Genomic DNA, 15,250 nt, shown 5'->3' with positions numbered 1-15,250 from the left:
TGCACTACAGTTGAAGCAGAGATTGGACACCAGTATTCTAATTACACCTTAGAACAGATTTAATACTAACACAAATGAGCTGTTTTCCATTTCAATGCCAAAATTCATACCCAGATTATAGAAGAAAAACAGAGTTTCAGGGCAAGTATTTTTTTTAATTAGTTGATACTATAGCTAATTGACATAATGACAGTCCTGTAAACATTACTGGAACAAAAAAATACATTGTATGGCTTTTTTTCATATTTGAGTGCAATAAAACATTTGTTTAGTAAGGTTGATATAATCAGGCTAAAGGCACCAAAACCATTATGTATACTCTTTAGATAATTGAAAAGTTCAACACAGGCACCATAGGTTTTGTTTTACAACAACATACAAAGTTGTTTACAAAACTGCTACTCTTCAGTTTCCAAAGTCATAAAATTAAAAATCTTTATTTTTTCATAGAAGTTAATACAATATACAGCAATGTGGCTTTTCTGAGGACAAGGCAATTTGTTCTGAGGCACACTGTAGCATGGTGTGAGGTACACATTGATTTCAAAAGTAAGGTTCATTGTTTCTTTGTTTCACATTGCTCTTTGTATGTTGTTGAAAAAATCCACACTACAGCTGTTCCACAGATGTTTTGCATAGCTACGCTATATAGAGAAATGGCAAATTAAAATACAGTCGCAGTACAGCTGACTTGATAGTGATTATAATTTCACACCTTACCTTGCGTACAATATTTGGTAATAATTGGTATGATAACATGGTGAGTCCAGAATCTTCTTATTGCACAGAAACAAACATTCTTAAGTGGCCCTACTCCCAAAATACATAATTTGCAAATAGAAAAGAAGAACCCTAAACTGCCGGTATTGGTATGAACTTCTTAATCCAATACAGTGTCACAAGTTCAATTTGAGGCACTTTAAAAATGTTGTGAGAAGATCAGAGGACAGGAATAACCAAGTAACTATGGAGTAAGGTGAAAGTAAAAGCAGCCACTAAAAAAACAAACTAAAAAGAACCACATGCACCAACATGTATCTAATATCCCAATTTTTCAAGAGGTCTCTAGCTAACAGTTTCAATAATTAAGGAAACAATTTTTTCCCCATATATTGAAGATCTGAAACAGATATGCTACTACTTTGAGGCCATTTTATTTTTTTCAATCTTAAAAGGAGCATACCAGAATAAAGACAAATGTTTGCAGCATCAGATTAATACATGCCCTGTCTCTCTTCAAAAGTTCTCAACCCTTAAACCTGCCAATGTGTTCACGAGCTACAATCAGTCTCTGTATCTGAGCTGTGCCTTCATATATCTGAAAAGAAAGCATACAATAAATAAATAAAAGGCAGGTGCTTTTGAGCAATTTCAAAACTACATAAAATATGAAAATACAGGGAACTTCTTATCAGTATGTTACCAGTTCAATGCAAAAGTTGCTACAGATGCTTAACGGCAGGGAAACAAACCTCACCAGGTACTTCAAGGCTGCACTTAAATGGCCATGGTCCAATAGGCTACTTTAGTTAAGCCTAAGAACTTGAGCGTACCTAGTGGCATTTTCCAACTTTCTTCTTTGAACAGCAGACACCCATGGCACATTACAAATCATTTGTGAAAATTTCCTCCATTTCAAAATGTGTTTTCCATATGGACACTTCTGTTATAGAAACAAGTTCAAATCTCTGAAGTACAACGATCTACTGCTGGTGGGTCAGGATCCAGTACTGAGTTCCAGCCTAATCATACGTGGGTCACAACAGCAGCACTACCACCATACAAACAAATGGTAAATATGAAGAAATGGGTTTCAAGGTGGGTCCCGGGTCTGAAAAGGTAGAAGACTACTGCTCTAGTTTGTACAGTTATGCCATTCAGACCTCAGGCAGAATTTTTATACTATTTAAAAAAGGAATGGCTATAACCTTAGCTATGGAAACCTACCTCCTTTTCAAAAATATTATTTGATTTCAAACTGTATAGGTACTAATCCTACTCTGAGTAGACCAACATAAAATTAATAAACATTGCTTAGGTTACTTAATTTCAATGGGTTCTGCTCAGAGTATGACTTAGTTGATTATAACGTAATATTTTGTTAATAATTACCACTTTTTAATTATATACATGTGTGTGTTTGTATGTATGTTTTTATCTGAGGTCAAGCCGTTACATCTAACATACTTACTTTCCAGATAACTACATATACTATGTTTTGTATAGGATTGCATCCTAAACGGGTCTTTTCTCCACACTGCCCCGGATTTAATGCTCAGTAGATTTTAATTTTTAACCTGCAGGCATTTCATACAAATACTGCTTAAAAAAACCCTGCAGGTGCTGAGGGCCACCTTAAAAGAAGCTGCCTCTCCTATGAAAGAGAATACCTCTTAAGATGAATGCTGCAACAACACAGATGTGTCATTTAAAAGGGAAACATACTTTTGTCTTTATATTATATACACAAATTTATTAATAGACTGCTGCTATCAATTCACTAAAAATGTTAACTGGGCAACAGTTCTAGTATTTGCATTAAATGGGTTACCTACCTGGTATATTTTGGCATCTCTCATTAGCTTTTCTACTGGGTATTCACTATTGAATCCATTTCCTCCAAAAATCTGGACGGCATCAGAAGCTACTTGATTTGCAATGTCTCCAGCGTATCCCTTTGCAATAGATGCATAGTAGGTGTTTCTACGGCCAGCATCTACCTCCCATGCTGCTCTTTGGTAAGCCAAGCGAGCAAGCTCCACTTTCATTGCCATTTCAGCCAACATGAAGGACACTGCCTGGTGCTAAGATGGTTGAGGAATATAGGCAAATATTGACCAGTTAGAATTGAGAAGTTTACTTTTTGTACAATACACATCAAGGAACATGTAGCAGGCTTCTGCATAGTGCTAAAATTGCATTTCCCCCTCCCTCATTTCTCCTGCTGCTGTGCTGCTGGGACCCAATAAGTGCCATATACAAACGCAGGTTCACAATTTATTTTCCTCAAAGAAGCCACGAGCAATAAGAACTAAACTTGGCTACAGGTCATGGTTTGTTTGGAGAGACACAAACCATGAGCCTTGCCTTAGCTCCCAGAAGGAGGTTTTGGCTGCGATTTTACCAGCGTGTATGCTGTGTGTTCCCCATTAATTCATGGTTAGGTTTCACTATGGTTTAAAGTGGCATGTGAATCAGACCGAAAAAGGAAAACTTTATCAATACAGTATATAGAATTAAATATTTTGCTAAGCTACTTTGTTCATATTTGTTAAAAATTACAATGAAATTTCATCTAATTAGAAAAGTTACCACTGCACAGCCAAGCCTCAGGAATTACCCAAAGTCAGAATTATTGGTTCTGGTTCTTCATCTGGTTTTAGGATTTCCCTAGGACTCCTATCACTCCTCAGCTATATTTATTTTTTGATCATAGCATTAGTTATCAGAAAGCAGTGCTGGTTTAATCTGAAGTGCTTATATATTTAAATAATTCTCTATTAATGTATGTGTGCAGATTACTAAATGACTTCATGTCACCTTGTCTCAGTAACAAACAAGAAAACCCTAAAATGACTTACAGTCAAACATGTATTTATTTATTAAATTTATATTTTGCCTTTCCTCCCAAATAACCCATTTGTGGGGTGGGGGTTACGTATGGAGACGCACAGTTAATACACAATGACAAGTATACAAATGTGATTAGTTTGGTTCTTTGCAGTGACTAGCCACACTATCCCTCATTGACAAAATCAGCATTAGCTTTGCTATATGACAGTCCACATTTTGTAACTGTCAGCTGCAGCAATCTTGAATCCTCTTACACCACAAGAGACCCATTTACAAAGCAACACTACCCTTAAATTTAAACGGCTTCTAGTAAGAGATTGGTGGATCATATTTTGGTTTTACCAGCATTTTGACTTCCAACTTGCTAAGCTATTCTTTTAGGACCCTACAATATAAGCTTTGTGAAAAAGATTTCCCTTAATACACATTAAGTGGAAATGGCATCATATAAATGATAAAGAGATTCACATACCTCTGCAATGACCTTTCCAAAGGTTTTTCTTTCCATAGCATACTTTGTAGCTTCATCCAAAGCTCTTTGTGCTAGCCCTACAGCACCAGCAGCTACCTGTGATTTTAACGATGGATATCATAAAAATAGAACTCTAAAATGATATTTTTCTAGAACTTATTTCAGATACTTACCGGAGGCCTTGTTTTATCAAATGCTCCCATAGCAATTTTAAAGCCAGCACCTTCACCAATTAATACGTTCTCTTTGGGCACTCTCACATCCTCAAAAACAATCCCTCTTGTATCTGAGCAGCGTTGACCCATATTAAGTTCCTGAAAAGAAAGTTTATGAAATATTTAATTATGCCTTAACTAATGTAGATTGGTAATTTATAGCCAAGAGTGCAAGAATTATGCTTGTTATTTTACACATCCACACAGAATCTAGATGGGGTGTGTGTGTGTGTGTGTGTGTGTGTGTGCGCGCGTGTGTACTCTACCTTTCTTCCAATTTGTATTCCAGGGCTGTCCGCTTCCACAATAAATCCAGTAAAAGCTTTGCCTGCAGGAGCTTTGGGATCAGGACTGGAGCGAGCCAATAAAAAATACCTAATAAACACACACAAAACCAAGAGCCAGGTTTGACTTTAACAGATGCTTCTGGTAGCTTTATACCAGAAATTAAACAACGATCAGGCGGTTTCAAAAAAGAAGGACAACCCAGCGTGTTTTGAAGACTTCTACTGAGCTTTAACATAGTTAAGACTGGACTTCTATTGTTCGGTATTATATATAAAACAAAAAGGAAATACAAGACAATATACAAGGAAAAGACTCATAAAGCACATGTGGCACAGGATGGTATTTAGTAAAAGGATGGTTTCAGCCCTCCCAACATGTACTGTCACTGCTTGTTCCAAATTGTCTCACTTCATTCCTTCCTTCCAAACCAAATCCTGGACGGTGGTCAAGAATGTGGACACACAATACCACACTGGCTCTTGCCTCATTTGTGATAGGGTAAGAGATAATACCTAATCTCCCCAACTGGTTTCTAATAAACATTCTGTATCTTAGTCACACTGTGCACGACACAAAAACGGATCAAATGTGGGGAAGAACTACAGAGAAAGTAAAGCTTGTTAACAATTGCTATACCAGTTAGCCTTGCCACCATTGGTGATCCACATTTTTTGTCCATTAATTATATATTCATCTCCTTTCTTCTCGGCTCTTGTTTTTAAACCCGCTACATCAGAGCCTGCTCCAGGTTCCGTTACACAGTAGGCCTGAGGAGAAAAAAGAAAAAAGAATAAACAGGAGGCACGCCTGTTTAGGCAAGCATTCCCCTGAACTGCACTTCTGATTTTGTTGGCTTAACTGTCTGTTTTCAGGTGTTTTAACTGCCGTGCTTTTTAATTGCTTGTTTTATTGCATATTTTCATTAAGACTTATTCTAGTGCCCAATGGAATTGCTATTGTGTATTTCAATTATGCACTGATGTTCTTGTTGTAAACTGCGTGGAAGCAATATTTTGCATATGCAGTGGTACCTCGGGTTAAGTACTTAATTCGTTCCGGAGGTCCATTCTTAACCTGAAAATGTTCTTAACCTGAAGCACCACTTTAGCTAATGGGGCCTCCTGCTGCTCTCGCACCACCAGAACACGATTTCTGTTCTCATCCTGAAGCAAAGTTCTTAACCCGAGGTAATATTTCTGGGTTAGCGGAGTCTGTAACATGAAGCGTATGTAACCTGAAGCGTATGTAACCCGAGGTACCACTGTACTTCTCTTTCCTGCTTCAAGTCCCTCTTAGAGTTGGGAGACAGCAGGGTGGGGGAAGGTGAGGAATCTACTAACCCATCTTTTGCCAGAACAGCCTCTTCTTCTTCTGCCACATCCTATGTGCCTTTCTCTGTCTCAAACTGCCCTAACTCTTCTTCCTCACCTTACCTTGATTCCTGCCTTGTGGGTGATGACAAACCCCATAAATTGCTGACCCCCCTCTCCTGGGTCACCCCCCTGACCCCCTGCCTCTGCCACACATTCTTCAGAGCACTGCCAGCTCCTCACACTATCATATTTTTAAGGATATATTTGTTCCAGCAAGCTTTTTAAGCTGTATGAAAAGGTATCTGTCTTAGGTGTCAATTCTGTATTGTTTTAAAATCTCTCTTTAGCTATTGGTTTTTTGTATTGTTTTAAAAACTATTCTTAGCTGTGGGCATTTTTAGTTCTATTTCTACTGTATGTTTGTAAATCACCGTATTTTTCCATCTATAAGATGAGGTTTTTTACCCATTTTTTTAGGTTGAAAAACAAGGTTCATCTTATCCATGGAATACAGCAATTAAATATATAAATAAATATGGTACTTGCTTAGGCCGTCGCAGTTCCCGGCAGTGGCGAGCTGTGTGGCCTCTGTAGTCTGCTTGCCTCCTCCCACTCTGTCCGCCCTACAGATGGGAGGGAGGCTGTAGGTAGTCCGTTTTTGTGCGGCGTCTTTGCGCGGCTCCAAGCAGACTAACAAGGCCACATGAGAAAGGCGCGGAGGGAAGAGATATCTTTGACCGCTGCACCCAACAGGAGTGGCAGTGCCTTTCCTGCGGGGCATTTAGTCTGCTTACCTCCTCCCACTCTGCCCACCCTACAGCTGTGGGGGAGGCTGTGTGCGATCATTTTTCTGTGCGACGTCTTCACGCAGCTCCATTTGTGAGCGGGCGGTGCAACGTTATACAGGAGGAGCGCAAGGTGCAATGTTTCGCTGATGTGAAAGGCGCAAAGGAGGGGATATTACTTCAATCGCTGCACTCCTTCTGTATAACGTCGCGCTGCCTGTGCACAAAAACAGACTACCTACAGCCTCCCTCCCAGCTGTAGGGCGGGCAGAGGCAAGCAGAATACAGAGGCCCCATGGGAAAGGTGAAAAGTGCTAAAAGCAATTGAAAGAAAAAGCTTCACCACTCTTCCCCCCCCCCCAAAAGCTCAACCCTGCCCTCCCCCAAAGCTCAGCAATTGCCCACGAGGGAACAGCTGATAGGCACACGGCTGTTAGGCTCTGGGCAATCCTCTCCAAAAAAAATTCAACAAGTTAGGGCAATTTCCCCCCCATTTTCTTAATTTGGAGTCTCCCAAAATAGGGGGCGTCCTATACATGGGGGCGTCCAATATACAGAAAAATACAATAAATGTATACAGGTTTTTCACCAAAGAAAGCAAAGTAAAATTCTATAGACTTGGGGGGAGAGGGGGAACTTACACACATCATAGGTTCCTCTGTCATTCTTCCCAGATATTTCTTCTGCTGCTGCTCATTTCCTGCAATGATGACTGGCATTTGCTGCAAGAAAAAAAAGAAACATTCAATACAAAGAAAGTCATTATCTAGACAACTACAAAGAAAGAAGGAAAATACTTACACCCAGGGAATTTGCTTCAATAGCTGTTTGAACTCCTGTACACCCATAAGCTAATTCTTCAGTAATAAGGCAGGCATCAAAAGAGCCAAGGCCAAGGCCACCTATAGCAAAACATTATGAAACAAAAAACAGTCCCATACAAATCCATTTTAAGTGCACTTTACTTCCTATACACTCTAACCTTTGATAGGGTGAATTTTGACATCAGTGTAACAGGATGTTTCAATTCCATTTGCATATATATCCCTTCAAAACACCCACCCACCCACCCAAAACCCCACAATATTGGTCTATCCCTATTCAGAGTAACCCCAGTAGTTAACTAAATCATAACTTGCATGTAGGAATGGGTCAATACCAATTCAGGATACAAATTCTTCCAAGTAATATTGAAATACAATAAAACATCATCAAAGCACAATAAACCTTTGGGATCCTTTCTACAGAGCTATTGGTAGTAAATGGCCTTATGGTTGAAGAGGATGGTCCAGATGTAACACAACACCTTTCAATGGTGTCTGCTTGCATATCCACTTACCAATCATCAAACATACTGCAAAGAAGTTAACTAAAATCCATATCCATATACCCTGTATGTTTGGCAATACTGCTATTTCTAATAAGGTCTCAAGAGATGAAAACTTATCTTACACCAGACATACTGGCTATTCACATTCATAAAACATCCTATCGTAAAATCTGTTGTATCTTTGCCTCCTAAAAGCGTTCCTTAGTTGATGCTATTTTAGTGCTTAAAAGGTAGTTTACTCACCACAGCTCTCTGGTATATGTGAATTTATCAAGCCGAGCTCCCATGCCCTTTTTATAAGGGGAACAGGGTACTAGAAAGAAAAGAGATAAAATATTTCATTTTATGTACAGTGTCTCTTTTTAGAAACATTTACTCAATGCTTTAAGCTGTTCCCCCCTTATATAGCAAGCCTACCTCTCCAGTTCTGTCATACTCGGCAGCAACGGGCAAGATTTCCTCTCTAGCAAATTTACGAGCTGTAGCTTGAAATTCTTTCTGTTCATCAGTAAGTTCTAGAAAACATGGCATTCACATGTCAAACAATCAATTATATCCAAATATTTGAAATACCCTTAATAATTCAACATAGTAGCAGAACTGCAATACTTTGCACCTGACATTGCTAGAGTTCATTATTTTGGCACCTAAATTCATCCCTAATTCTACTCGTCAGGATGTGACAGGACATGAAGCAGCACAGCAATATAGGGAAAACCATGACAGCAGGATATTCCAAGAGGTATAAGGGCATGAAGCAACATCAGCTGAAATAAATTATATTTTTGGAACAGTGTGAGGAAAATCAGGAGCCTCTGTTCAAGAAATGGACGGTTCATTTGCCTCTTACAGAAGCATCTGCTGCAAGCGAGATGACGGCACATCAGTTTTCCCACCTGAGGACATAAGACAAGCCCTGCTGGATCAGATCAGACCTCCAAGTATCTCTATCCCTGGCCATCAGGGTCCTCCCCAGGCCACACCATCTCTCTCCAGGCTCCTCATTAGTCCTGCTCTGCACCCTCCTTGAGAGCCTGGATGGAGAGATGACTGTGTGTGGCTGCAATGTAGTCTACTGCACATAAGCAGCAGTCACATCTGTTGATCAGCCTAGTGTATTGTCTCTGGCTACAACATCCATTGGTATGTGGGCCCCTGTCTGACTGCACTGAAAAAAATGCAAACGCCTGTATCATATATTTCCCCTTATGAACCAAAAAGCACTTTAAACTGGGAAAGTGGCATAAGGAAAAGATGTAACGCACACTGCACTTCTCCAATTACAATTCGTAGTTCACTAATTGTATTTAGTAAAACTACACAGCTGCTATTAGTAAAATAAAAAGTAAGTGCATCAGGCATTGAGTCATCAGTCTCCTGCCATCACACATCAAATGGTTCAAATTCTGATAATTTTCTTTAGGTTTGTGAAATACTTGAGGCATGGGACATAATGTAAGATTAATAGGGGATATTTTTACAGTGCTTTGTGAATACTTACCAAAGCTAAATCCAGCTGCCGATTTACTTTTGGGTGCTGTTGCAGCAGCTTGACTTGATTGTGATCTCCAACCACATGTAGCAATGCTTCGTAACACCTGAAATTTTGATTTTGGGGGGAATAAGAATAGCTCCGATAAAAGCCTCCAATAAATTTCTCAATCCTATTGCAAGTGCCAACTAAAAAATAGTCTGCAGCAGAGACCAATGCGTTTACCACAGAACTGATCGTATTTTTCACTAGAAGTAGTTGGGGAATTCTGTGTTTTTCATTGTGTAGCATATTTTCTTTTAAGTTCTTTTGCAAGATCGTATACATCTAAATATACCAAATAACCCTGATAAACTGCTAATTTTGGTTCAAAATACCATTTGGCCTTTGCAAATAAATATGCCCCTGTACCTTTCTATGGACTTTGTTGTTCTCCTATGAACTTTCCATTGCTGGAGCAAACTGAAGATTTTGCAAGTTATTCTTATATAGTTCTGTTGAAGATACATATTTATAGGACATATATTATATCTTATTGCTTCCTTAGCATTTATTATTTTTGAAAGTGACTAAAATACATAGCAAATTTCAGGGACAGGTCTCTGCATAGTGCCTTACAATCTAAAGGCATGAAACAATAGGAGAGGGAACCTGGAATGGGAAAATGGAGAAGCTTTCTCTGGAAGAATAAAAGAAAGAAAAAAATGTTCAAAGTAAATATATATAATGCTTAAATGACAATTAAAGAAACAAAGCAAAACTGCAGGAAGAAAAGGACAATTTCGTGCTTTCTTAAAGTGGGACAAAGTGATAGTGAACTGAATATCAAGGGGGAGAGAGTTCCACACATAAGGAGCCCAGAAAAAGCATGAAGTTGAGAAACAGCACAAGGGAGTGGAAGTTAAATAAGATGAGTGTTTGATACCCCCAAGTAAGTTTAAACTGAAGCACAAGACTACTAAATCATTGCAGTCATCAGCCCAAGACAGGAATTAGAGTCTGAATAAGGAATTCAGTCTAAATAGACTAAAATGGAAGAGACTGAGAATTATTAACAAGAGAACCAGCAAACCTTAGATAAGATAGGAAAGAAAAAAAGAAAGAAAAGAATGAGAAGGGTCAAAGATAATGACTAAAATCCTAATTTGCAGGGGGAAATTGCAATGTAGAAACACTGACTTTTGCTGGGCTACAATGCGGCTCTGTGTACAAGTCACATCTGTGGTTCAACTCACTTTTGCCTCTGGCCCCACTCACCACTGGTGCAGAGAACAGTGAGATAAGATGGGACAATGGTCTGACACAATATAGGGCAGCTTCCTACACTCCTAATTTGGGGAACAAGAACTAAAATAAGTAGCTTTGACTAAGCAGAATATGAAAGTGGCAACGAAAGATGGTCCAGTGGTTAATAAAATAGCAAGAGAACAAAGTCCATTTAATTATACAACTACACACCAGTCATTCAAAAGAAAAAGAAGTGAATGAGATAAAGATTGCATAAGACATGCACAAGATGTTCTATCAAGTGTACAATATTAACCAAAAGGCCACAAAGCTTTGGATATGAATAACTTATTGACCATTTCAACTTCACTACAATTTCAAAGAATAATTTACACTAAAATACTTTGAAACCTGTGGCTCCCTGGCTTCAAGGGTGATGCTTTAGCAAACAATTGTGGAATTAAGTCTCCAATGCTATTTGATTTAAGTAAAGCATCTTTATCCTACTTTCAGCCAACAAAGAGAGAGAAAGAGAGGGAGGGAGGCTCCCAGAGTACCTTACAAATGCCAGTGTTAGAAAGGCCCTCCCCCAAGAGTTACAACCTAAAATATGTGACATAAAAGGCAAAGAAATTGGGAGGATGAAAAAAGCAAAAACACAAACTATTTTTTAGTTACCGAGTTTTTGTAATGGCCAGCTGGAATAGAAAGTTTTTTAGCACTCTGCTCCATACCTTGCTTTTCAGGGGTTGGAACTTATCAGTTATCTTATGTGGCATACTCTTTGCGGGGGTAGGGGGGGGAGAGAAGCAGACTGCTCACTGGCACTGCCAACACCAAATTCCATTAAAGTTACAAGGTACAGTGGTTTAAAGGCTAACCTTTTCGTTGTGGCAATTTTCAATTACATGTTGTCCTTATGGAAAACACTTCTGCTTTTCACTCTCATAGCAGTTACCGTATTTTTCGCTCTATAACACGCAGATTTTTTCTCCTGAAAAGGAAGGGGAAATGTCTGTGCGTGTTATGGAGCGAATGTGTGGTCCCTGGAGCCGAAAAATCAGACAAAAATCAAATCGGGCTTCACGATTGCTGAAACGGAACAAAGAGCAGGGAAAGCCCCTCCCCTCCAGGCAAGCAGAGGGGAAAAGAGGAAGCAGCTGCTTTCCTGCATTCTGCCTCAGGGTCTTACTGCCCACCCGCTCTGTTTCGTTGCTGTGTTTGCTGAAACGGAACAAAGAGCAGGGAAAGCCCCTCCCCTCCAGGCAAGCAGAGGGGAAAAGAGGAAGTGGTTGCTTTCCTGCATTCTGCCTCAGGGTCTTACTGCCCACCCGCTCTGTTTCGTTGCTGTGTTTGCTGAAACGGAACAAAGAGCAGGGAAAGCCCCTCCCCTCCAGGCAAGCAGAGGGGAAAGCAGAGTGTCTGCTTTCCTCTCTGTGCTTCGGAGGGAACAATGTTTGTGAAGGGAAGAGAGATTACAGGTTCAGCTTAAAATTCTGATTTGACTTCCTGCTTTTTGTTTTTGGGGACACACAGCATTCAAATATGCTTTCTTCAATTTAAAAGGATGAAATCCTTAAACAGTGTTTTGCCTGTAAATTCATGCGATCTGGAAGATTACAGTGTCTGTACCTCTTAAGGGATGGCAAAGCTTAGGTTTCGCTGCTAAATAGTTCTTAATGCAGTTAAAATGCTTTCTTCTGTCAAGGCAATTAAAAAAAATAAATATCAGGCAGCCGGAAAACATGCAGATGGGAGAGAGAGAGAGAGAGAGAGAGAGAGCGCGCTGGCTGGCTTGTGTGGGTGGGTGGGGGGGAACTTTTGCCTTCCTTTCCTCACGTTATAGCCCTCTCCTGCATTCTTAGCCTTCTGTGTTTTTCCTTCCCTCCCCACTTAAAATGTGGTTACAAAGCATGGATCCACATGGATCCTCAGGATCTTTGCATTGGGTCACCCCAAATTCACCATCAGAGCACACAGCATGTCCATGGCTACAGCCTGCCCCCCCAAAATCACGCACCCACTGTTGCCTGGGGCTGCAATGGTGCAAAAACGTGGTTACAAAGCACGGATCCACATGGATCCTCAGGATCTTTGCATTGGGTCAGCCAAAATTCACCATCAGAGCACATAGCATGTCCATGGCTACAGCCTGCCCCCCCAAAATCACGCACCCACTGTTGCCTGGGGCTGCAATGGTGCAAAAACGTGGTTACAAAGCATGGATCCACAGGGATTCTCAGGATTTTTGCATTGGGTCACCCCAAATTCACCATCAGATCACATGTCTGTGGCCACAGCATGAAGCACAAAAATGATACGTCCACTGTTTCATTCAGAATATTTTTTCCCTTGTTTTCCTCCTCTAAAAACGATGTGCGTGATATGGTCAGGTGCGTGTTATAGAGCGAAAAATACGGTATATTTTTCAAAAAGAACTCTCTGTACACAAATGAAACATTTGCCCTGTTTATCCTCCAGTTTCCTGGGTACGTCCTAGACAGAAATACATGCTCATAACAATCACGTGTTATGATTTATGTGTGACACCTACGGAGTAGAATATTACAAAGTTCCCACATTATAAACCAACCTGTATGAGACTGGTAAAGTGGCACATTAATTGCACACAACATTACCACATCACCATATGCAATACTCAGCTCACTGGTTTGGCATCCTTCAGTTTTATCAATAACTGTCTACCAACAAATTTAACCAACAGAATCTTGTGTAGGGCCATTTCTGTCATAGAAGAAAAATCCTCAGAGAAGTGTTAATAGCCCTGCAAATCCTTTCTAGGCGAACTATTGTATACATCAATCTGAACCTGCACATTTTCAGAGGGCAAAAATGCATTTATTTACATACTGAGTATGTCATATAGATTGACTCATCAGTGATAAGTGGGTAATTATCAAAGTTTAGTAGCTTTGCTCACATTTTGCTTAAATCAAGGGCAAACAGCTACTAGATCAAAGTATTCTGTACAGATTTGAAACAAAACTGCAAATATAAAAGTATTCTTATTAGCTTTATAAATCAAGTGTATAAACAAAACCCATAAAAGGACTGTTCTGTCCAACATTCTCAAAGAGCTAGTGTGGCATGGTAGTTAAGAGACTACCCTATTCATCAGACTATCTGTATTCTAAATCTCACCTCTGCCATGGACACACTAGATGGCCTTAAGCACCATTTCTTAGCCTTAGGTCTTTGTCTACAGTATGTAGATAATACTAAAGGACTTTAAAAGGGCAAGGGACACCCAAACTACCAAGATTCAAAAGCAGTCATTTCCCAGTCACAGCACTGAACAATGCTTTAAAAAAGTTGTTTTTCTTTCTAGCATATGAATTCTTAAGACTATGTCTGTCTCATTTATATACTTAGGGGCAAAAACCAATACAAACTGGGATTTTGTAACAAACCATAAACAAGAATAAAAGTTGGAAGATATACCGGCTATACTGGCACAAAAATGTTTTATATGAAATATATAGCGGGTAGTATAATTAGTTAAACCTATTCACAGAAGATAACTCTATCAAAATCCTAAGCCTAACACACATATGATCTCGGTTTCTATAGATCTCTTCTGTTTCCCTACATTTGCCATAAATTAAAAAAAACCCTAGGATCAAGGTAAGGCAGTTTCCTTCCGGAAACCAACCCCTCCTTATGAATGCCAAACAAATAAATAGATATGCTGTTGCATAATACCAAAAACTGCGGTATTGTTGTTTGTTACGGGACAGAATGTACTTCGCTTTATATAAGCTGGAAGTATCATTCTGTGTGGGTACCTCTTCTTTTCCCCCGTGAGAACTTGGCATCCTTCCCCTCTTCTAAATATTTATGTTCTAGTTCTGATCCCTGCATGGCAGGGGAAGGGGGTTTGGACTAGATGCCCCTCGGGAGCCCCTTCGAAGTGTACAATGTTGTAATTATAGAAGTCTTAGGACTACTAAATACGCAGTCAACCCCTTCGCCCGCTTATCAGCACTTTACTGGGGCAGTGGGTAAGCTCCCTTGGACTAAACGGGGTTATCTCCCGAGTAGGCACGTTTCGGGCTTGCATTGCCGGGTTTCACACATAAGGAGCCCAGAAAAAGCATGAAGTTGAGAAACAGCACAAGGGAGTGGAAGTTAAATAAGATGAGTGTTTGATGACTGTTTGCACTGCCGGGTTTCAGAAACCCACCCCGCTTCACCTTGCAAGGCCTCCTTCCCTCAACAATCCGAGGCCGCCCCCCAAGCTTGCCGCTTTCGGTTTCTGCGCCCGACTTCTCCCCTCACGCCCCTCGCCCACCTACTCCGTACCCGAGAGACCTTCAGCGCGGCCATGACGTGCCCTTCCTCTTCCACAGGCCGCGGCAGCAACTTCCCATCCAGTAGACACCAAGCCAAGGCCCGCCCCCTGCGCTCGGAGATCGCTCCAGGAGGCTAGGCCCCAAGAGAGAGGCGACGAGGGAGGAGGAGCCGAGAGAAGGAAGGCGGGGGGGGGGGGACGTCGGCTGACGAAGGCCGGTTGGGCTCCGGGGCCGCGGTAAGC

The 15,250-nt window shown here is 40.4% G+C and overlaps 1 protein-coding gene across 1 annotated transcript; it reads right to left on the bottom strand.

Moving 5' to 3' along the window:
- Positions 1–134: 134 nt before the first annotated feature.
- Positions 135–15,176, bottom strand: ACADM (acyl-CoA dehydrogenase medium chain). Its single transcript, XM_081009002.1, has 12 exons — positions 15,019–15,176; positions 9,478–9,574; positions 8,394–8,491; positions 8,220–8,289; positions 7,448–7,548; positions 7,288–7,368; positions 5,185–5,315; positions 4,527–4,635; positions 4,219–4,359; positions 4,046–4,141; positions 2,556–2,804; positions 135–1,318 (listed from the first exon to the last, which is right to left on the bottom strand). The coding sequence occupies exons 1-12, from the start codon at positions 15,040–15,042 to the stop codon at positions 1,247–1,249; spliced, it is 1,269 nt and encodes a 422-aa protein (XP_080865128.1). The 5' UTR covers positions 15,043–15,176; the 3' UTR covers positions 135–1,246.
- Positions 15,177–15,250: the final 74 nt, after the last annotated feature.

Source organism: Podarcis pityusensis, assembly GCF_964106645.2.
Source record: "Podarcis pityusensis genome assembly, chromosome: 6".
In the NCBI taxonomy this organism is placed as follows: Eukaryota; Metazoa; Chordata; class Lepidosauria; order Squamata; family Lacertidae; genus Podarcis; species Podarcis pityusensis.
This window is presented reverse-complemented; position numbering and strand designations above follow the sequence as displayed.